This window comes from Camelus bactrianus, chromosome 8, assembly GCF_048773025.1.
Source record: "Camelus bactrianus isolate YW-2024 breed Bactrian camel chromosome 8, ASM4877302v1, whole genome shotgun sequence".
NCBI classification, from domain to species: domain Eukaryota; kingdom Metazoa; phylum Chordata; class Mammalia; order Artiodactyla; family Camelidae; genus Camelus; species Camelus bactrianus.
This window is the reverse complement of record NC_133546.1, coordinates 46,968,846-46,993,424: the sequence shown is the minus strand read 5'-3', so window position 1 is coordinate 46,993,424 and position 24,579 is coordinate 46,968,846. Positions and strand designations below refer to the sequence as shown.

The following is a 24,579-nucleotide window of genomic DNA, read 5'->3' as shown; positions in this document are numbered from 1 at the left end:
GGGCTTATGAATGGATAGAATGAGGCAACACAACTACATACTTTGCTGTCTGTGGGTGAACTAAATAATGGCTACATAATGACGATTCACTGACAGGCACTGAAAGAAGTGACATGATTAGCCACTGATCACAACACTTATCTGTTGTTACATAATGACTGGACTGAAGAGCTAACAATAAAGTTTGCACTTTACATAATTATTCACAGTTAATATACCATGGCAAATGAAATTTGAGCCATATTGTTGGAAACTGGCATTATTTAACTAAAGCATGTTAACTGATATCCATACAGAGTTGACCCACGCAAAGTGCATACAGAACTGTCTAAAGGTACTAGAGGTCAAACTGCAGGCAAGATTAAGGAGCTATGATCTCTAGGAGATGGAGAATACAGAGGTATGTTGTAGATTTCCCTCAGCTTTTTCCTTGGGTTTATTTTCTCAATCCCAGCCAGAAGAGAGAGAATCTGACCACAAAGGAAGGCTTACTGTTCTAAGAAAGCAGAGATTGGAGTTCGTGCCCTAAGCAAGCAGAGGTATTTTGGTTCACACACGGGGTATTCAGTTGCAATTCCAGAAGGATCATGACTACGAGTAAGGGCACTTTTTCCAGAAGCTAAACACAGGAAGTTTATACTGTCTTATGTTATGGGCATGGCAATCAGTTTAATGCTAGAGAATCCAGGAAGAAAGGGAAGCTGGAAGGGTACAATGTAAGGGATGACCAAAGTAGCTTCTCTGTGAAATTCCGTGCAAAGAGGCTGGAATTTAACCTTGTACCATCAATCCTAAGATGTACCAATCACTCACAGGATTACAGTTACTTCATACTTCATAAAGTGGTATCATGAAATTAAATGCTGCTATATTTACCATTTTGTAAACCCATCCAGAGTTGCTTATGATCTTTTTTCTGCATTTCATTGATTACTTGACTTTTGTGCTTTAAAGCATCAGCTTCTTTCACACAGGACATAAAATGAGCTTCAATTACATCCTTAGATGGACAGTGCAGAAGGTCCTTTTCTGGAAAACTCTATCAAAGAAAAAAAACATATACATATAAAATAGGTACACACATTACAAAACTAGCTTCCTAAAGAACTGCTGTCCCCCAATTTTCCAATATTTTAAGCAAACCATCTATTGCTTTCGCAATAAAGATTTCAGTGCAATTCCAAGCACTTTTTAAATTAACTTTAAAATCTTAAGCTGCCTGCCATATTTTGTATTTTTCACAAATAATCCTTATGTAATATGGCATGTATTTATAACAACATGAAAAAAGATATGAAAGAGCAATAATTTTTAAAACAGCTTTTTGACTGACTATACCTAGTGTTGACCAGAATGTGGGTGGAAATATAAAATGGTACAACCACTCTGGAAAAGAGTTTGATAGTTTCTTTTAAAAAGTAAACATACACCTACCATCTGATTCTGTCATTCTACAACTAGGTATTTACTTAAGAGAAATAAAAGCATTATGTCCACAAAGACTTGTATATGAATGTTTATAGCAGCTTTATTTGTAACAGTAAAATAACAGGAAACTTAAATGTCAACAGGTAAACAAATACATAAACTGCGGTATAAACTTATCAAAGTGTACACTTTTAACATGTATAGTCTGCTGTAGTACACTTAGAGCTTAACAAAACTGTTAAAATTTAAGGTCAAATAGCTAAATTTACATCCTATACCTTCACTCGGTCTTTTAGGCAGTTGAGGTGATGATCACTGGACAAATAAGCAGTTATGTAAATCAGATGACTAACACACTTTTCACTGAAAAAAGATACTAACAATAATAGCTAACTCTAACTGAACACTTAGTATGTGACAGACATTGTACTAAGACTTTTAATATGTAATTCAATCTTCGTAACAATCCTTGAGGTAAACACTATAGTTATTGCTAATTTTTGATTAAAAAATAAATAAATAAAGCTCAGGGAGTGGACTGAATCATACAGCTTACAAGTGGTAGAGCTAGGATTAGTCTGACTCAAGAGTCCCAGCTCTTAACCACCACTTCCTCCCCCAGACCTAAATATGTTACTTAATAATTATATTCAAACATTATCTTACAAAAAAAGACATTGTTTTATAAGTCCTCTAATAAAAATTGGGTCAAATAATAATGGTAGAAAATAGCAATTAGGCATAGCCTACTCATGTTACTGTATTAATAGACAACATTCAATTATCCAAGTCATGTAATCCTGAATGACAAGCAAATTTATGGTACATGCCCTCCTCCAAAGGAAAAGGCACTTTACTACCTACGGCTATTTCCCAAAGCATACTTTTTAAACGCAAATAATCAGTCATAGGTCCTTTCATTCTCAGAGATCCTGGCCTCACAGTTCCTGCTGTGTAAAAGGGGAGCCACTATGTAACTACCCCCTCGTCACAGCTGCCTAGAGTAGGAGGAGACAGCTGAGACAATCAAATTGTCTCTCAAGGTACAAAGGGATCCCAGATTCATGGTGCTCTTGAACTCAAAGTCCATTAAGAATTAGGATGGGTGCTTTCAGCACAGGCACACAAAGGCAAACAATAGGAGAAAATTAAAAATTTCATAAAAATGAAAAAGCAAAAGGAAAATATGAGAGATAGGCAAAACTAAAAGCTGAGAGAGGATATGGGCAGCAGAGAGACGGTCCCTGACTTAATCAACTTCACAACAGTATCTGCATCTGCTTTGATTTCGCTAGACTGAGGGTACTTGCCTTGGCTTCCTGACCAGGACAAAGAATTAAGTGTACATCACATCAACTCTATGATATTCAGATGTATTAGTATTATGATAGTTATTTCTATTTAAGAAAATATTAACTTTGTTATACTTCATCTATAAAATCAGAAGGGCTTTTTCAGATATTGTACAATTCTCTATGATGCTGATTAACCACTTTGGTTATGAATGAGTGCCAGAAAATATAAAAGTTCACATTCCAAAGACTATATTATTTTCACATAGTTTGATTTATGATCTATTTAAGCTTAAGTACTATTAGAATTTCTTATAATTGTCTACAAGCTATTACGGGAAAAAAAGGAGTTAAGATATCTCAAATCAGTGGTTTGAGAAATCAGGGGAGGGGGAAAATCACACTATTTTTCAGTGTTGCTACAGCATAGGCTGCTAATTCCTTCAATGGCTCTTATAACCAGAGAAGGTGCAGTAGTTTGTTTTCCCCAGACTTCCACTGCTTTGCAGGTTTCTAAACTTAACCAATGCTGACACCTAAAATTGACAGCTGACAATTCCAAAAGACTAGTCTTTATAGCAAAGGGGGTGAGGTGGGTGATCTATCAAGAGAGTGAATATTTGTATACCTAGCCTTCAAAAGAGAATGCCCTATCTAGGAGAGAGGTGAACTCTGCAATGAAATGAACTCAGGGGAAACGTGAGAGCAGGAGCTATCTGCTTACGCAGCCACAGGAGTTGAATTGATTGTCGCAATGAATAAAGTGACAGATGTCTCAGCCAAAGTCCCCCCAGCTCCTACTTATGAAATGCTCTTCTTCCCATGATCAGCTTGGGGTGGGGTGGGAAATTTTTTTTAAAGTCTCACAATAAAATTACAAGCAGAATCTTGTACTCCAAAAAAATTCTTGCAAAAAAAGGCAGTAACACCATATTTATTTGCTTTCATTAATCTTCCAAGTCAGAATGCCTGATAAACTAAATCTAATTCCACTTTTTTTCTGAAAGGTCCTACTGACTTAGATATTATTACCTGTATCATTTAATTAAGATATTAATCCAGGCAGTCTGGAATATGTTCAGATACATTAGAGATAACCACATAACACTCAATGAAACACTAAACTAAAACTACTTACAAAGTACCTGAGGTAAAAAAAAAAAGCCTTTCAGTCTATTTTTAATATTACAAGTTCTATTATGACAATGGAGCAAAACAAAAAAATATTTTCCATACAATCCATTAAGAATCTAACATGATATTGAAAATATGAAGAAGTCAGTACATACTGTTACGGACTCAATGTTTGTCTCCCCCAATACTCACATGTTGAAGCCTTAACCCTGGAGGTGGCTATATTTGGAGACGGGGCCTCTAAGGAAGCAACTAAGGTCAAATGAGGTCATAAGGGTGAGGCCCCATATCCAACAGGATTAGTGTCCTTAGGAGAAAAGACAGCAGAAATTTCACTCCCTCTCCCCATACACAAGGAGGAAAGGCTATGTGAGGAGACAGTGAGAGGCAACTGTCTGCACACCAGGAAGAGTCCTCACCAGAAACTGAACTCTGCTGGACCTTGATCTTGAATTTTCTGGCCTTATGAACTGTAAGAAAATAAATTTCTGTTTTTTAAGCCACTCAGTCTGTGGTATTTTGTTACAGCAGTTCAAGTAGACTAACATACATAGCAATGTGATTTTATTTTATTGTTGAGTCATTTCTAATAGTAGACTCAGCATTCTGACAGGGAAAATATGAGGCTATAGTTTAAATAAGGCATACTTTTATAAAATCTTATAATGTCATTTCCAAAATTACTCTGGTTTGTGTGCATGTGAAGACAGAAAGGGAAGGGATTTTTCAAATATTTCTTCCAAAGTATTATTTTTCAGACTGAGAGAAAAATATAAAAGAAATTAGAAATTAATCAATGCTAAAGTCAGCAGTAAAATTTGTTAAACTTTCTTGATTTTCTTAAATCTTCTCATTTTACCAAGATCCAATCTGCAAACTTTCCTGCAACCAATCATCTCTTTCCCTTCTGGTACTATCTAAGGGATATCTCCCACCCTGTTTACCAGATCTCAATTTTTTGATCTTTGAAATCCAGTTCAATTAATTATTCCCTTCTCTTCCTGAAATACTTAATAACAGTTTCCCTCTAATATCACTTCCCATTAGTTGTTCATAAAAAATAAAATCATCACCCAAAGCAAAAAGAAAAAACCTTTCTCTCAAATTCAGCTTCCTTCTTGCTCTTCACCCCTTCAGAGCCAACCTTTAAACTCATCAAGCTGACGTTCAGCTTTTACGTATCATCCATGTAACCTGTCTGCTATCCTCACCACTATGCCAAGACGGCTGTCTTCAAGGTCAACAATGATACCTTTTAGTCTTTTGTTGTTTTAAGCCCTCACTGAACATCTAACACCTGTGACTACCCTCCCTGAAGGAGTCATCCTCAAGTCTGTGTTACCACACCTCTCTTTTCCCTCTTACCTTTCATTCTCATTTGCAAGAGCCTATATTGGGGCCATTCCTTAAATGTTGGTATTCTTCAAGTTTCTGGCCTAGGATCTCTTCACTTTTTTCATTCCATATACTCACCCTGAGGAAGCTTACCTACTTCCACACCATGTATAGATTAATGAGTCTCAACCTCTGTCTCCAGCCAAGAACCTTCTCATGAACTTAGGACCCATTCATCCGTTAATCTTGTAGATAAGTCCATTCTGCATATGAAACTCAACAAATCAGAAAGTAGACAATTTCCCCCTTGACTCCTCCTTCCCCCCCATCTCTCACATTTAATCAAGTTCTGTTGAATCTACATCCCAAAAAGATCTGAATCCATTCACTTTCAACATTTCCAATGCCACTTTCCTGGAACAAACCTAACAACTATCTGATATTTCTGTAAAACCTCGAAACTGTGTCCCATGCCCAAAATCTTACCCAATTTAATTCATTTTTCACCTTTGGAGTCACAGTGATCTTTCTAAAACACAAACCAATCTTCTCACTCAGCTGCTCTGCTCTACTTTAGAATGAAATCAAACTTCTAACGCTTTCAGCATTCTGAATGACTTATCTCCTGCTAACCTCTCTGGCATAGTCTCTTACTCCCATTTTACATACTCTATTCTCTCTCCCTTCTCTCCCACATACAGTCTCTGCTCGAACGATCTTGAATATCTGTCATCTGCTCATTCTTTCAGCCATACTCTCTCACTTCTGTTACTTTGCACAAACTATTTCTTTTGCCTGGAACACTCTCTCTCCTTGCCTATCTCTCGACCACTTACATGCTGACCTGAAAACAATCCTCCTCAAAAATTCAGGTTCAGTCTTGATAACTTCCTTCAGGAAGTTCCTCTTACTGTTCAAGTCTAGGTTACGTTCACAAAGTCCTTATACCTGATTCTAATACCATTTATATTCTTATGTCACAGTACTCTTTAAGCTCCACAAGGAGAGACCACGACTGTTCTCAGCTCTTAGGCCTCTCAATAAAGTTTTTAAAATAAGTGAATCTTATTGAAATATGATTCACATACAGTTAAATGCAGGCATTTTATACCTACAGTTGGATGATTTTTGACACTGCCTAAGTGTCAGCCCAAACAAGGTATAGAGTATCACCACCACCTTCCAAAAAGTTCCTTGGTACCCTCTGCAATCAGTTCCCTCATTCTGAACCTCAACTAATCACTGATCTGATTTCAACCACCAGAGATACGTTCTGCCTGTAATATAATCACAGCAATAGAATCATACAATATGAGGTATTGTGTACTCTAGCAGCTTTCACTTAGCATGTTTTTAAGATTCACTTTTGTTACTGCATGTATCAGTAGTTACTTCCTTTTTTATTGCTGAGTAGTGTACCACTGAATGAATATACCACCATCGGTTAATCCAAAAACCTGTTAGTAGACATTAAGATTGTATGCAGATTTCAACCATTATTAAGAAAGCTGCTATGAACATTAGTTTACAAGTCTTCTAAGACCATGTTTTCATTTTTCTTCAGTATATACCTTGAAACAGAAATGTTGGGCCATAGAGTAAATTTATGTTTAACTTTATTTAAAAAATGTTCTCCAAGATGAACATACAATTTTACATTCCCTCCAGCAATGTAAGAGAGTTATGGTTACTCTGTGTCCTTAAACTTGGTACTGTCAGTATTTTTAATTTTAGTCATTCTAGTGAGTGTGAAAATGGGCACTGAAATTTGTCAAAAGATTTTTTTGTATCTATTCATATGGTTTTTCTACTTTTTCCTGTTCATGTGCTAAATGACATCAATTCACTGATATTTGAAAGTTGATCCACCCTTCTATTTGAGGTACGGTATCAACATAGTCACAGTGTATTGTCCTTTTTATATGTTGCTGAATTCGATTTGCTTGCATTTTCTTGAGAGTCTCCACACCTAAGTTCATGAGAAATATTGGCCTACACTTTTCTTTTAGTATCTTTTATAGGTCTTGGGACCACAGTTATTTTCGCCTGTAAAACCAATTGGGGAATAGAATATTCCTTCCCCTTCTATTTTTTTTTTTTTGAAAAATTTTCTTTAGTTTATTGTTTTTACAAAAAGAAACCAACAGCAGGGATCCAATCGTATTGTGAAATCTCAAGTCTTCATCCCTTTTCCTTGGTCTCCGTATACAAAGGTGCTGCTTATCTAGCATGTCCTGTTCTTCATTTTCTCTCATCTGTTTTCCAGATCTCTTATTTGATCCTTTCTTTCTAAGCCTCCTGAGGCCCCTGCCATGAGTTGTCTTGGTTGGGAAGCCAGATACATCATCATAGTTCTCACGAGTGTTCTACTTGGAGCCTTTCTTCTTCCCACCAAAACCAAACTTCTGGTTGTTTGTTTTTTTGTTTGTTTGCTTTTAGGTTTATTTATTTTTACTTTATTGATTTGTTTAATGGAGGAACTGAGGATTGAACCCAGGACCTCCTGCATGCTAAGCATGCTGTCTACCACTGAGCTATATCCTCCTCCCCAAACTTGTCATTGGGCCCCTTCTTCACCTGCTGGCTTTTGGATCCCTCCTTTATGCTCTGTACAACAGGTTTCTCTCCTTCAACAAAGTCCAATTTATCAGAGCAGCCCCTTCTAATATTTCTTAATGGCACTCATGAAAAAAGTCTAAAGTCTAATTATTCATTTCTTAAATACTTGATAGAATTCACCAACAAAACTAGGCAATGAATTTTACATTGTGAGAATTTTTTAAAACCACAAATCCAACTTCTTTATATATTAAGGAGTAATTCATATCTGCTAGTTCTTCTCTTGTCAGTTTTGGTAAATTATATTTCCATTGAATTTGTCCACTTGTCAAATTTGTTGGCATAAAGTTGTTCATAATATTTCTTACTATCCTATTAATGGGGTGTTGTCAGTCTTACAGGTATTCTTAACACATTGATCGCCCACTGATGGCAATCAAAGTGTTGGAAAACAATTAGGAACAATGGTAATGCCTTCTCAAGCACCATAGGAAGGATGAGTGCCTTGGTCCAAAAACCCAACTTTGTCTGGTTACAGTCAGCAGCGTTTTGTACAGAAGCACTTTACCTTAATGCTGACCCTATTCTGCTTAGCAAACCTGAGTTTGGATCCCTAATAATCACTCTCAAAATTCAAAATGAAAATTTCTGTTCTTAACAAAACCAAAACACATCAATTTAGCACCATGTTATTAAGACAGGAAGAAAAACACTAACTTATTGTTGGTTTTGTTTACTCTATTAATTTTTTTAAGGATATGCATTAGAACTTGGCATTTTAAAGAGCCCACTATCTTCATCTATGTTATTAAATTTAGATGTTACTAAATTTTTTAATCATACTATTAACTTTCCTTTTGAAAAGGTATACACACTGTAAGTAACCATTTGATTATCATGCAGCTTTGCAAGTAGCATGCCTATAGGAATAATGAAAATATCAGAGGAAAAAACCACAGAGACAGAGAAATAAAACAAAGGTAGCAAAATGTTAACAACTGGCAAATTCAGGTGAAAGGTAAGTGAGTGCTCAACTCTCAGCTTTCCTAGTAAAAGTTTGAATTTTTCAAAATAAAAAATTGAGAAAAGATAAATAAGATAATTTTCTCAGTAGGTTAATCAAGTTTAGGAATCAAAAATGTCCTTGAAGCTAACAGAAAACCCTGAAAAAGATACCATTTTCACTTGTGCTTTGGTAAACAGAGAAAGCAAAGTAAATATCTAGATCTACATGTTTTAAAGCAGCTAACACTTTACAATTACATAATATTTCTCTTTCAGAATTCAAAAAATAATATAACAATTCCTACGAAAACATTAATTTTCTGAATCATTATAAACTTTTGGTTTTATACACACTACTAACTTTTAAATCTGCATTGTTCTCCAAACTCTCATTGTTCAACATGTGGTCTCGTGGATCAACAGCAATGCATTACTTGTGAACTCGTTAAAAATGCAGAACCTCTGCTCTCAACCCAAACTTATAGATTCAGAACCAAAATCTGCACTTTAACAAGACACACAGGTGATTTGTATGTACAATAAATTTTGAAAAGCACTGCTCTAGAAATAAAATTCACTTACTATAAACATTACAAATCTATTCAAATAATAAGCATCATATGTGCAATCTATAAAAAAGATACAAATGAAGTTATTTACAAAACAGAAACAGATTCACAGATATACAAAACAAACTTATGGTTACCTGGTGGAAAGGGGGGTGGGAAAGGATAAACTGGGAGTTTGAGATGTGTAGATAATTAACTACTATATATAAAATTGATAAATAGTAAGTTTATACTGTATAGCACAGAGAACTATATTCAATATCTTACAGTAACCTATAATAAAAAATATGAAAAGGAATATATGTATGTATGTATGTATGACTGAAATATGCTGTACACCAGAAACTGACACAATGTTGTAAACTGACTATATTTCAATTAAAAAAAAAAGCACATCCTTCCTTCCCTGTTCACTTCCTTGTGCTTCACTGTTGCTCCTTGAGATCACATTCCCAAGTAAATTGCCCACATGGAAAAAAAGAAGCATCCAAGTCAGTGAAAAATTAGAGAAAATGTCCTTTTGAAAAATTTTTAACAAGTTTTCTCCCTAAGAAGTCAGTCTGAACTACAAACTGACCCAGTTTGTAGATGGGGCAGTCACTTGGAGACTTTAGTACTGCACAAAATATAATTAAAATCAATTAATATCTTGAAAGCAACTATAAAAGAAATAAATTCCAAGCAGTCTGGTTAAACCACAGACATCACTATACATGATACAAAATCATAAAAGATAAGATACAGACTGATGCTTCAACTGACAGAAAGCTGTTAATCAAATTTAATCTGTTGATGAGAAATTATTCTCTAGAAACAAAAAAAAACTGCTTCCTCAGTCTAAAAGCACTACTCCTCTATCTGCAAATTTAATGCTTACTCAGTTTCATTATAATCAATCAAACGCCATAAGGCAACACAATCGGGTGTGGGCCCACATCAATCTATACAAGCTATCAATTAAATACCTGAGGACAACCTTTAAGGTAAACTAGGTCTTATAACTCCAAATAAAGGGAACTTAGTACACAGAAAGAAATCTGGGAAATAATTTTCCTCAAAAACAGGCCAGGTTCAGAAAGAGTAAGAGCAGCTGATAGAAACACATTGGTAGTCTGAGCAAATTTAAAACATCCTCTACAATTTCCTGATAGCTCTAAAACTCTGCTTTCTATTTCATTTCCTCTAGTAAATGTTCCATCTGGGAAGAAAATTTATGACCTACTAAGGAGCCCAAAGAGCAATTCATTTAAAAATAACAAAACTAAACCCATTACATGTTAACATAAAAACTGTTATTTTCATGAAAAATAACTATCTTTTCCAGGAACAACAACAACAACAAAACTTTAGGGGGAGGACTGGCACTGTTACACAGTTATGTAAATATCTTTAATGTCTGGCTTAATACAAAATAGATGGATTATCTTATTTGCTTCCATATTTAATATTATGCAGTTATTCTTGTTAACCTACATACATATACAGACTTACAAAAATATGTAGATGGAAAAAGTAGTTTAATAGCCTTTTCAGATTTGTGGATATTCTTTTTTGATATTACATCAAGTTCAATAAGTATAACTTACTACAAAATTAACGTGGAATTTGAAACTACATCAATAAACATTTTGACCTCTGATACATTAAAATCCCTGAAGCTAACCTTGCACTTTGAACAGATCTTTTACACAAGCATGATTTTGCAACATCACGTATTGCTCATTTGGAAAATATTTGTTTACTGAGTTAAGGTAGCTCTTCTCCAACCGTTTTCACATGTGATTACATAAAATCTATTAAAAATCAGATTTGTTAAAATGACTACCCATTTCATCAGAAAATTCTTTAACAATAATAAAGCTCTCAAGCTCATAATGGCAGATACATGTGTTCCAAAATTCTAATTTTCACTTAAAAATTCAAATCTTATCATTAGCAACAAATACTGTCAGTTGTTTTCTTTGCAGTGAGAGGTTCACTTTATTTTCAAGAAGTTGTCTGACAAATGCCCATCTGAATAAACCACAGTTTATCTGTCACACTTTCCAATAAAAAATGGTGTTCTATGAAAAAAGTGGCTCGCTATTTAGCTTACAACAAAAACAAGGGCACAAGTGCTTTTCCTTAAGACAACCATCATATTTGGCACACAGCAAAGGCGCTTTATGTAAGTGTACTTCCCATTTCATCAATGGCAGATTAAAAAGACAAGACCATAAGTCAAAATTAATAGTAATTAATAATTTGTACTGCTTCACCCGGAACAGTCTAAGCGTTATCGTGGTGAAGAATACAATGACCACTACTACAGACTGATGCATGGCCTTGCCTTGTACTAAGGTACCAACAGTTTTACCCATCAATGCTTTTGCAGATCAGTACAAATGTAAACACAGCAGAAATGGAAAATAGCACCTTAATATTATTAGGGAATAGATTTACGTTATGGATCCTGTGAGAGGGTTTCAGGAACGCCCATGGGCCTGGGTCCATAGACCACTTTGAAAATCATAACACTTTACTAATCATAAGAATTCTAAGCATTTCCTATCATTATTACAATCGATCAACTCATTCAATCAATAATTACAGAGGGCTTAGCATGTAGTGCCAGCTAGGTGCCATAGTGTCTGAGTGTCTTCTGGGTCATTCACTCACACATCCCAGGCTCCTAGAACAGTGCCTGGCTGGCAAACAGCAGGCTCTCTGTATTTGTTGAATAAATAAATAAATGGGTACCTATGATACATTTTATAGTTTTTGAATTTCAAAGTTTTTTAGAGTGCATATCTCCAATCTAATTATTGGAATTATTTTTCAACATAATGGGAGAGACTTATTAGGCATTATGGAACCTCTACACTTATGCTTGGAATAGTCTACATTCATACCATTCTGAACTTAAATTATACATACAGGTAGTCCTTGCTTTTCATGGTAACTGAAACTCATGCATATCAAAACCTCACTGTGTGTGGATCCATGGTAACTAAAAATCTATGGTAACATGGTGCTGTGCAAAGTCCGTTAAGTGCAAATAATGGGGAAATAAATGCCAAGGACCCACAAATTCTATTTCAGTAAAACAGGAAGGAAAGCACCTTAGGAAGAATGGGTAAACTACCATTACTGGGAGGTGACTTAGGGTGAGTGTCCCTTACAGGAAAGCAAATCAGACACCTAAATGACTTTTCAAACTTTTAACACGTTTCCCTCCCACTCTATCTCACCATTTGAGAATCACTGCCTAGTGATAGAGGTAGTTCAGTTCTTCACTGGTATTTGTGAACTGCCTGTGGGGTGGGGGGATGGAGAATCAGGGTGGTTAGGGAGAAAAGCAACGAACACTTTATAAAATACTGAGACAGAAATAGGTTACAATAAATCTAGCTTGTTCTCTTAAAAGCTACAGGAATTAATATTCCTCAAAACAGACTTAGATCAAGTCTTTGGACTTCTGTCTCCTAACCCTTCTTTCAATTCGATTAAAATATCCTTAGAGTTATTCAGTGTTAATTAGGTTGCCTCCTTTCCCACCGTAAGTACTCAGGACTTTGTTCTTCCTATTTGGTATTTTGTAATGAACATAACTATTCCAAAATATTATAAATTTTAAACATAGTATACCCAGCTCCAACAAAGAATAAGCATTTATACATTAAATGTTTAAATGGTTCTGTCAAGAGTTAAGAAGAAATTGAAAGGCATTTAACAGATAAATACTAATGGCAGCTTAGCAAATTAAAAGGCATCATGGGAAAAGCAATAAACAATTTCACTTAAAAAAAATTCACTCTAAGTCTGCTTACTAAGTACTACAAGTGGGACAAATGGGAAATGCTAAACTATACCTTAAAATGTACTGTGATGTTCCAAGGAAGAGCTGAACTTGATGCAAGAAGATCAAATAGCAAACCAATTGGATAATGCCTAAAAATGAAAGAGTATATTTTTAAGAAATAAAGTTATAACTAAAATTTCAAAATAAATTTCCAGCATATTTTAACATCAAATATCAGGGGGCTTTGACTACAAATCACAGGAAGGAAACATTTTATACGGTTACTTGCCTGGGCTAGTATGGCATAGTTTCCAGGCATCAGGTGGTCTGTCTTCTAAATTTCATTCCCCAGGGAATCCTCAATATGCATAATGAAATTGTGCTAAGTCATCATCTTTTACTGGCCATGAGAAGTGTTACTGCAACACTTAATCATTCCAGTATTCAAAGTGGGCGGCTAGTTTTTTAAAGTTAGCTTAAATATATTTTTTCAATTTATAAAACAACTTAAAATTTTAGAAAATTTTAAGAACTGAGAAGAGCACCTTAAAAAGCATGCAACTGCCTATTCTAGTTATTACTATTAACATTATAGCATATAAATTCCCAGTGTTTCATTTACACAAACATATCTAAATATAGATGAGGTTTATTCTTTACAAACTGCTATAACCTGCTTTTTTCATATAACAATGTCAACATTTCACCAAATCACTGAGTATTCTTCTACAACATAATTCTGAAGTTTTTTTTTTATAATAAATTTGGAACTTCCTAATAAGAGAATATTTTCTAATATAACCACTACTCACAATAAAGCAAATTATTTAGTAATAAACAAAAGTTAATAACAAACCTTGTAAATTTCAATGGACAAGTTATTTTTTCATCTTTTTAAAGAATCTGAAGTAGCTTAATTAGTTAATCAGAATTAAATGATACTCCCAACAAAGACAAAAAGACAAAAAGAGGATAGCTTGGTGTTATGCATAGTCCCATTCTTTCCCGTATAATGCATTGGTGAATTACTCGTAGATTTAACAACTGAAAAATCTGAACATATATCTAATTTCCCTCAAAATGAGTGATCCAAAAAATTACCTGACCAAGATTCAAATATAAGCTAATGTTATTTATGTTTGCTTATTTTTACATAATTGTGGAAAAGTCATCAGTCACTAGAGATCATATACTTATTTAGAATGAATGTAGGATAATGTCCTACTAGCAAAATAAAACAGTGGGTGGTTTTAGTTATATATGTGTTTCATCTCTTAATTAAACTCTCAAAATTCTCTCTATTCAAAAAGTCAGCATCTAACACAAATCTTTCATAATCAGAAATAAATATGAAAGAAATTTTGGATTAACTACATTATAGAATGTTTCCTTTAGGAAATTCTGAAACTAAGAAAAATTCTAGCCTCAGTTAAAACAAACAAACAAACAAATAAATAAAAAACATTGTACTATACACAGTTATAGATCCTATCCAATTCTGGTCCTTCTCTTCGAACTCTACCTAATGCCTTGTACTTTTACACAACAGACCTTGTTTAGTCTTCATTATTTTTTTTAGAATGTCCCTCTTAGGTATCAGCAACTAGGTTAAAAATGAATGTGGGTACTTAAACTAACAGAGCTTTCCAAATTCTATGTAGATACAATTATAGAATCCCTTTAGCAAATTTTATAGCTGACCCTCTTGGATACATCAGTGACCCTTAAAATAACTAGCAATTCAGTGCTGTACACATTCTCTGCCATTCAAATGGAACTCTATGCAAATTCTAAAGTTAAATCAAATATTACCTTAAAGCAATTTATACTATCACATAAAATCAAATACAATTTTTAAAATAATAAGTATTTGAGTGGGAAAACAAATTAAACATAAGACTCATAATCATTTTTTTACTCAGTATTTTTTTAAAAATTTACACAAAATCTTGAATAAAGTAGATAATAAATAGTTGTTGAATACAGAAATCAAAGATCCGCAGTACAGTTAACCCTCGGTATACCATAAAGATTCAATGGACCCAATTTTAGGTTCTGAATTTCTTTTCTGAGCAGCTCTATTTTAAGAGTAATATTTCATAACTTTTATTCTTTCTTAGAGGTCTTCCAAAAACCACTTTTAAAAAACAAAAACAATAAAACTAAATAGAGTAACCTAGTAACTGCCATATGGATTCACTGGACCCTTTTATAAATCTAAGATATATTATGGGATCTTAGTGATCTTATTTTTCTATCTTTTTAACATTTTGCTATTTCATCATTCTAGAAGTTATTTCATTATTACTTATCAATTATTCCCAATTAAGAAAAAAAGATTAAAATAGTATGAATTTGAAAGAATAATGGCATGCCTAGAAGGGTGATAAAATAATGCATTATTTTTCCATTTTCTTACTGTGTCACCTAAAGAATTACATCACATTTCAATAAAGCATAAAATAAGGATGCAGACCCCATCTTTGGAGTCTTTTTAGCTATCTTCTTAACACAGTTAAAAATTCAGAGTGTCTTATTTTCCCCCTATTGTGGGAAAGAGGAGGAAGATGACAGAGGAAGATGTTATATAATTAGATAAATCAGAAGATTTTTGCAGAGAGACAGAAAGCAGTTCTTTAGACTTTAATGATAATGGTAAATTGATCATTTAAGTGAAATCACAGACTATGAGTCTTCAGGTGATAATATCCTAGGTAAATTTTCTAAAACTCAAGAACTAGTAAATAAACAATGTATTTCTAAAGACATATGGCACTCTTATTCAGAGTCACTTAACAGAAAGGATTATGTCATACCATGTTTTATGACTAGAACCTAGACTATTCCATTTTGCTAAAAGGAAGTGTAACAGTATTCTTTCATCTTCAATGCCATTTGTGCCCTGCATTTACTTGACAGTAAGTAGGCAAATGTTAAAGGTAGATTTGCACAGAAACATGACTGGAAGGAATTAGGGATGTAGAAATTAAAAAGAATTGGACTGATCATTCTAACTGATGTTTACTCATGTAAAAAAAAAATTTTACAACAAAAATCATGATCTGTCAAAGGTTTTTAAAATTTCTTAAAGCATTACTGTTAAGCATAAGAAGAGTCGGAAGTAATAAGTTAGAACCTCTCAGAGGTCTTTCTGATTGTTTGACAACTAATGAGCAGTAATTTGCATTGAGGACACTGCCCATTTCAGGTATATATACCTTCAAAACCCAGAAAACATGCAGTGAAAATGTGAATTTCTGTATTTAAATTCTTACTAAAACTTCTAACAAAGTTGTTATATACCATTTCTTTATTCTTACTTCTCTAAATTGTTTATAAAGTGACTTAAATATGTATGTGTATATACATAATCAAAATTTTAAGTTTATTAGTCTCAGATAGTAAATGATGACTCTTTTTCCTGATATACTAGGATTAGGATGGAAATTAATCTCTAAAACTTATATTTAAATTTAAATACACATGAAGTATTAACGTAGAAGCATTCTAAATGATACAATAGCTAATAATTATCCTGTAACAATCTTAAAAAAATAGAAGTCAGAAAAATTTAGGAGTAAAATAACAATTTATTTTATCTATTGTCAAAGTATAGAGATCATATGTGACTCTATGCAAATGTTTATGTCAGAATGATTTTGGTGCAAGGATACTAATGCCAAACAAATACACTATCTGGATTAACTGGTTGCAAGGTTGCTTATTACTAATGAGTCTGCTAATATGCAAGAAAATCTGTAAAGCAGAACTGGCAAAAAGCAAAAGTACTGAATTTCTTTCACTATAATTTGATTTACATCAAAGACGTCAAAAGTACTAAACTGCACAACTCCTCTAAACAGATACTCTATATAGTTTCCTCAAGAGGTTCCTAACCCGTAACACAGAAACCACATAAGCTGTAACTGTAAGCAAAGTATACTGTGGCCATTCGGCTGTTACACTGCTACTCCTGCTAATCTACCCTAAATTTAAAAGAAAAGGGAGTGGTGAGGATTTGAACCTGGAATATATCCCAGAAGAGGACCCAACTAGTAAAGATTCAATCTACTGTCCTATAAAAATTGACTGCACCAGAATATTTAGTATTAGGTCTATTTCCACATTTTATTCATTTTTTTCTTCCTTAAGTCACTCTAGTCTTTTCTAAATTCAATTTTCACAAAGAATAACATTTTCTTCCTTTTTTTTTTTGCATGAGTTTCTTCTTTATTTTGCTAAAATATATACGTACATATATGTATACTGGCACATGGCATAGCAATAAGGGACATGCTGCTCTGAGGTCAGCCAAGGGTGCTCATTCTAGTCTGAACATCTGCAGTCAGACAGCAAACCAGTATTTTAAGATAGGCATTGAAAAGAAATTTTCCCCATATACTAGAGTAGGATTGTCTCATTCCATTTCATTGAAATAAATACATCCTATTCATGAGTTTGCTGCATTAGTGATTCACTGGAAACAGAACTGTAAACCAAAGTAACTTAATGATTACAGTCGACTTTGCCTCACTCTGTCTATGGGACAAACACAAACAATTATAGACTAGCACTGTATTTCACAGCTTTTTTAAGCCTATTCTTAGATATGAAAAAGTACAAAAATAACCAAAGGGATACCACATGTATAAAATGCTAAGTAAACCACACTTCAAAAATTTAGTTTACAGAATAATTTATAAAAGTCTAGAAATTCACAACTTCAGAAAAATGACTGAACATAAGAGAGAAGAGCCAGCAAAGTATTTATGATTAAGATGTTAAAGTTATTTTGTTAAAATTTAGTTTTGAAATCACATAGGTACAACATTAAATTCTGGTATTTAATATTTAAACACCTATGTTTAAGATCAACATTAGTATTTGCTGTCTTTTTTTTTAATTCAAAAGTTAGTTTCAGCAATTTCTTACTTTCAACAGCCAGTTCTGAAAACAGGTCAATTTACACAAAATAGTAATATCCCATTAGAGACACCTGTTTTACAGCTGACAGAGAACTCTTCTAAATTTTGTACCTGAAGGCCCAGAATCTGACCAGCACTAGGGTATACTAACAAAGTATTCTTTAGAAGAACCAAGAATTTTTCTCTTAAAAGAAGCCTAATATAAAAGTAACAAATACAAATTTTGAACACTTGGGTTATGGTTACAAGAAACTTTACCCTTTAAAGTGCAATGTTAGAGCACCCTCTGTTGACTAATGAATGCAAATCACTCTAAAAAAAAAAAAAAGAGGTCCCTAATCTGAGTTAAAATCAGCACTTTCCACTTTCCATGTAAAATTTTAAGTTAGAGAGAGAAAGGATGGCAGAGGATAAAGTACTGATCAGATGAAACTTCCTTGGCATTTCTCTACAAATCAACAACACACTTAGTGTTCATTGTGTGCTTACCACTGTTCTTAAATATTTTCTACTCTAATATGAACAAGTTAAAACGTAAGTAATTAGCACATACAGAATTGGAGAAAACAACAACTCACAAATAGAATGTCATCAGTATGTGTGGTAAAAAAGAACCCTGAACTGAGACCCTCAAAATCTGGTCCTACTTCATCACTTGAGCAAGTTATTTTATTTACTTGAGCCTCAGTTTTCTCAATAAAAAGAAAAGACTTATTTAGATTCATTTATTCATTCAACATTTACTTAGCACTTCTTACATTCTAATGTTTAAGGTACAAAGCACCTGGGCTCAAGCATCTCACACAGACAATTAAACATTTGCAACAACAATAAAGATGAATAGGAAAAGGAGCTATAGACGGAGAAGGCAAATTGATTTATGCTTTCCTCCTTTTATGAATTGTCTGAACTGGTATTTGATTTCCTTTTTCACTTTAATTTACTTAAAACACCAAAGAATCAAGCATAAGACAGATGTTATCAACATATTCAAATAAATGCTCCTCTATTCTTAAGATACTTGTGTGGTCTCAAGGGTCCAAGTCCTACAAAGCTTCAGTGGTAGCTGGTTCCCTACAGTGATTATCCTATCTTATGAAACTCACTGCTTAAAAGCCAGGTAGATATTGCTACCCTATTTCCAGGAAGGTAATTCTTTTCACATAGGAGAAAATTGTTATTGTTTGGAGGAAAGAGATAAAAGATCAAAATGTAGCCCAGACGCTCTGAATTATATTCATGCCTTTGGAAATTATTCATTCCTCAAATATATGGAGTACCAAACAATGGTAAAGGACAAGCTGTATCAAAAGCCACTGAATACAATGAGCTTAGAGCAAGACAAAAATTTTTATGCATGATATTACTTCCATAGTTAACACCCCCAAAACTAAAATATTCTTGAACACAACTGCTTTAACATAAGCTCTCTAAAAGGAAAAATAACTTCACTCTTTAATAGAAGGGATAAATACTGACAAAGTAGGAACATAATTATCTTCAAGCCAAAATCATTATGAGAGAAATGGGTCCCAACATTGTTTATTGGTATCATATGTAGAATATAAACTTAATACAAATCATATCAAATGCAAAAATAATCACCACATTGGACAGAATAAAACAGCAGCTAAAAAGTGATAACTTAATCATTTACTATAAACACTAAATTGAGGTTTCCCATCTTTTTCAGAGTTTCTCAATTGGCAGTGGTTTTGCACCCCCTACCCAGGATATTTAGCAACATTTTTTATTATCATAGCGGAAGGGAATGGTATTGGTACTAGTGGGCAGAGGCCAGGGCTGCTGCTAAAAATCCTACAATGTACAGAGTAGCACTCCCACAACAAAGAATTATCTGGGTCAAAATGTCAATAGGGCCCATTTGACAACCTCTACTTTACAACAATAAAACTGAAGAGCCCCATGTCACTTGTATGAATTCTTACCATAATCTATAACTAATACACACAAAGCAATACAATTTCAATATCCAACTATAATATAGATAGAACTGTCAAGAACATAGATATATCCTATTGCTACTCACCCACAATATTTCCCCCTTTCCTTTCCCTCTACTCTCCTGATCCTTGCTCCTCTTACACTTCTTTTAAGCCACCTTCCCATTCCAAAACCTCCAATTCTTCTGAGAAATAAAAAGAAACAGAAAACAATGACTCATCTATGCTGCCCAAGGTCTAGAACTATTCAAGAGTCATAATGAGTCTGATAATGTGATTATAAAGCTCAGTACTGTTTTGATTTAAAAATGAACACTATACAAAAAAGAAAAAGTTTAGTGATGTGACCCATAACTCAATACAAGGTATCACCTTGTGTGTTTCTAAGACATTAATACAAGTCTACTCACTCTTGGAAATTCATCAGCACAATGTGAGTTCCAAAAGTTCACTCCTTGTTTCTAAGTCATTCTTGGACTCAAGTCAGCTGCACTTATCATACACCTACTAACTTCCTTTTATTTGCTTTAAGTCTCTTTTAAAACTCTTCATTTTTTACTGTTCCCAGATTCAGGCACTAAATCCATTATTAAACTACTTATATTTTCCTATCTCAATTAAAGCTCGACTCAGTCTGTATCTTTTTCATTCAACTACATCTATATGGCAGCATTTCAACACCTATATCCCACCATATTTTGAGCCATTATTTAATATTCTTCTCTCTGTAATTTCAATTTCATTAAATATTTTTAGAAGTACAATAACCAAAGCTCCCAGTAACAGAAGAAGTACAAAAATACATCATCTGCACATGGATCAGACCAGATTTAGGATTTATTTTCAATTTGTTCTGAAAAAGAATATTTATTTTAAATGTTTCTGAAAAAAATGATATTTTGATAAACTATCTAAATTATTTTTCACACAAAAAGGAAATCTATGTATTTTAAATACTAAGCCAAGGCTAAACAAGATGTGCTTATAACACAGTGGTCAACCACATGTGGCAATCAGTTTGAAAATGCCCTTTTAGGTAATCATACGTTTAAAAGATCTGTTTAAACAGATTTTAGAGATAGAAACAAAACTGAATAGTATCACAGAGTGACTTATTCACAAGGGAGTTTTAAATATATGTTAAAACAAAAAAATTCCATAATCAAATATAGTATTATAATGCCATATAAAAAATCTATTGATGAAAATATATAAATCTGTCCAATCTCCCATGCATCCAAATGGAAGGCAGAAAAATTTCCAAAAAATATTCTAGCATTCGTTTAAAATTCACTGTATTATAGAGCTAGGCTAGTGATTTCTTGTATGGAACTCAAAAAAAAAAAAAAAAAAAACTGCTTCAAGGCTATATACCTTCTTAAAGCTAATGTATATTCAATGCTTATTAATGCAAAAAAATTCACTCACCATTTCAGTGGTGTGCCTTCATATTCAAACCATATCTCACTAATGTCTTCTTGTCTCATAACCTTCTGAAAGTGCTTTTTCACTTTGTCAGTTACCAACGTCAAGTAACTTACTCTTGGCAAAAGCAACTGAAATGAAAATTTGTAAAACCGTATTTATTTACTATTTTTTTAAAAAAGAAATATACTAAATAGGTTTTTGAATATTAAGGAAAAACAGCCATGTTCTTTGCATTATTTTGAATATTCCACACAAAGTCAACTCTCTTTATAGAAAATCAAAAGTTAAAGGCTAAGACATTTTAAAATTTCTTACGAGGTCATTACTTTATGTACAGCTTATAGCTTAAATGCCTAGAATAAACAACACAAGCCTATGTGCAATCTTTCTGCAAAATTTTTTTCCAAATAAAAATACAGTGCAAACAGATGTCACACTATTTAGGATACTTGTTAGTTCTGTCAAGTTTAACTTAAAAATTAATATGATTCACCTGAGTTAAACTCCTGAGAAGATAATCAACTCTGTCCTAATGTACACCTTGACTTATCAATCAAGAATTCTCAGTAGGGTGGCACAGCATATGCTTAGCATGCACAAGGTCCTGGGTTCAATCCCCAGTACCTCTATTTAAAAAAAAAAAAAGGCTTCTTAATTGGTCCCACATGTTTTGATAATCTACTGTGTATTGGCTTGGGTGCACTGAAGAACAACCAGGACAAAGACATAATCTGTCCTCTTCTATGAGGCTAAAAAAATGTGGAGGTTATTAAAAAAAAAAAACTCATAAAAAAGCGCTTTAAGAATATTTCATGACAGCAACAGAACGGCCTTTAAAGATAAAAGAGAAACTTTCATTTGATAAACAATAGGGGTCCACTATGATACCACAAATAAGAAGACGGCAAATGAGAAAAAGTACCTGAGGAATTCTAACAGTTGTGTATAGAAGACTGTAAAAGGATAAGACTTTAGATAGGAAATATTACATAAGATAGGGATGAAGGAGGGAAAAAGTGAGGGAGGTCTGGAAATCAGTCGGAACAGATTTTGGTGATTACTAATGAAGAAATCTGAAGGAGACAGGTTAAAGATGACTGACTTTTGAGCAATACATTTAAATCTTTAAATGCAACAAAGCACGAGCTCAGGGGCTGGTGACCCTGCCACTGTGTATCAACTCCCTCAATCCTGTCCTCATGGAGACTGGGCCTACTTGGACTGTGGAGAGAGAAAAGTCTTGGAAGGAATGCTGAGGTTCGTAAAGCCTCAACTGGAATAGTATGAAGGCTGTTAGTGTTTTTTCCCCAAGAAAGGTACCCAGGAAGAAAACATAAGAGAGCATTTTGGAAAACTGGTTAAGATTTATATAAAGAACCCACAAGTAAATAAAATGAAGAAACTGGAAAAAAAAAATTGTGTTTTTTTCCTCCCCTACAGCAGATACTCTAGTTATTTCTTGCTTTCCTAAGCTTCTCTTCTTTTGCTGGTGAAACTGTTCTGTTACTCTCACCTGCTTTTGAGAGTCTAACTCTGCATCATTTTTCATGCTGCTTATTTAAGGCTATGTCTTTTGACCAATTAATCAAGCAGAATTACATACTAGGAATGAGACTATATACCAAGAGAAATATTCTGGTTAAAATGATTGATATTTAATCACTGAAGATTAAGGTAACAGGCCCCAGCTAGGTAAGAGAACATGACAGTGGTCCTAGAAGCTTTTGGATACAGGGGGTGTGGGAGGTAGCTGGCACACTCCAGAACAGAATAGAAGGTACTAATACATGGAACAAGTCATTGGATAGTATTGTGGGTTCAAGAGAACGTAAGTTCCTCTTTTATAAAGAAACAACTAGGATGTGATTAGGGAAGAAAAGAAAAAGGAAACTAATATATGTTATGCAAAAGGAAAAGCACTAGTTGTTTTACAGAAGTATCATCACCACCTATTTTACACACAGCTTAAATAACTCACCAAAATCATATTCTACTAAACAAATGGCAAATAAAAGATTCCTCAGAGTCAGAAATGACAGAATCAAATACAGATGTAACATAGATAGTCTCTAAGAAATTTAAACAGCATGGTAAATTAGCCACTTTTTAAAAATAGATAAGTATAACTTATTAGTCCAATAGTTCTATATTAGTAAATCCAAGACTTTAATTTAAAATGTCTGTTGGGCATTACACAGTAATCCATACTGTAGAAAATGATATTAACCTATGGAAATCATAAGAAGAAAAGATACATCAGTGAGTATGGATATCAGTTCGTGATTTTGGAGAAGGTTGTACATGCACAGGATTCAATCAAAGTTGCTGAAAAATTCATAAATGATTTTCATGAAACAAAAACTTCTTTACAATAAGGAATGAGAAACATAAGAAGGCAAACTCCACTAAGACAGGGATTTCATCTGTTTTGTTCACTGCTACATCCCCAATGTCCCAAATAGTATCTGCTTTATAGCAGGCATACAGAAAATATCTGCTGAGTAAATTAGAAATGCCAAAGCTTAGGTGGGGCGAAAGGCCAAAAGTGATAATTTAGAAAGAATGTCCAATCTTAAGACAGGAATCTACACTGAAACATAGCTGGAATCTTCTGTTCCAAATTGGTCTCTGGGAGTAATCTGTAACTAATGTAAATGTCTATAGTAGTTCTAAGAAATAACCCTAAGATTTAAGAAAGACCATACTAGAGTAGGTATAGATGAAATTTATCTAGTGAATATTTAAATAAGTAAAAATGAAATGAACATAACAGCAAAAAGACACTGTCCTGCTTTCTACATCCAGACTGTACCACTCAGTTTTTTATTAGCTGTATTGCACTGGCTTACTTCAAGTTCTTTTTAAGAACTGTGATAAAATATACCTAGCATAAAATTTACCATTTTAACCATTTTAAGTGTACAGATCAGAGGCATTAAATACATTCACACTATTGTGCAACCATCACCACTATCCACCTCCAGAACTTTTCATCATCCCACACTCAAATTCTGTACCTATTAAACAGTAACTTTCCCATTCTCCTCTTCCCCCAGGCCCCCTTGGTAATCACTTTTCTACTTTCTATCTCTTTGAGTGAGATTATTCTAGGTACCTTATCTAAATGGAACCATAAAATATTTGTCCTTTTGTGTCCAG

The 24,579-nt window shown here is 33.7% G+C and overlaps 1 protein-coding gene across 6 annotated transcripts in view; it reads right to left on the bottom strand.

Annotated features, from left to right (window-relative positions):
• Window positions 1-24,579, bottom strand: part of ATG5 (autophagy related 5) — a 103,486-nt gene that overhangs the window by 68,490 nt on the left and 10,417 nt on the right. For 4 of the 6 annotated variants that reach the window (XR_006728414.2, XM_074368566.1, XM_074368567.1 and 1 more), the window contains exons 3-5: window positions 21,421-21,548; window positions 13,174-13,252; window positions 877-1,039 (exon numbers count right to left, since the gene is read on the bottom strand). Coding sequence is in view for 5 of the 6 variants with exons in the window: in XM_074368566.1 (XP_074224667.1) it covers window positions 877-1,039; window positions 13,174-13,252; window positions 21,421-21,548 (370 nt within the window). In the remaining variant the exon portion in view is untranslated. Of the gene's footprint in view, window positions 1-876; window positions 1,040-13,173; window positions 13,253-20,078; window positions 20,178-21,420; window positions 21,549-24,579 lie in introns of those variants that run through there. The other 2 variants (XM_010965368.3, XM_045524452.2) reach the window with 2 other exon arrangements.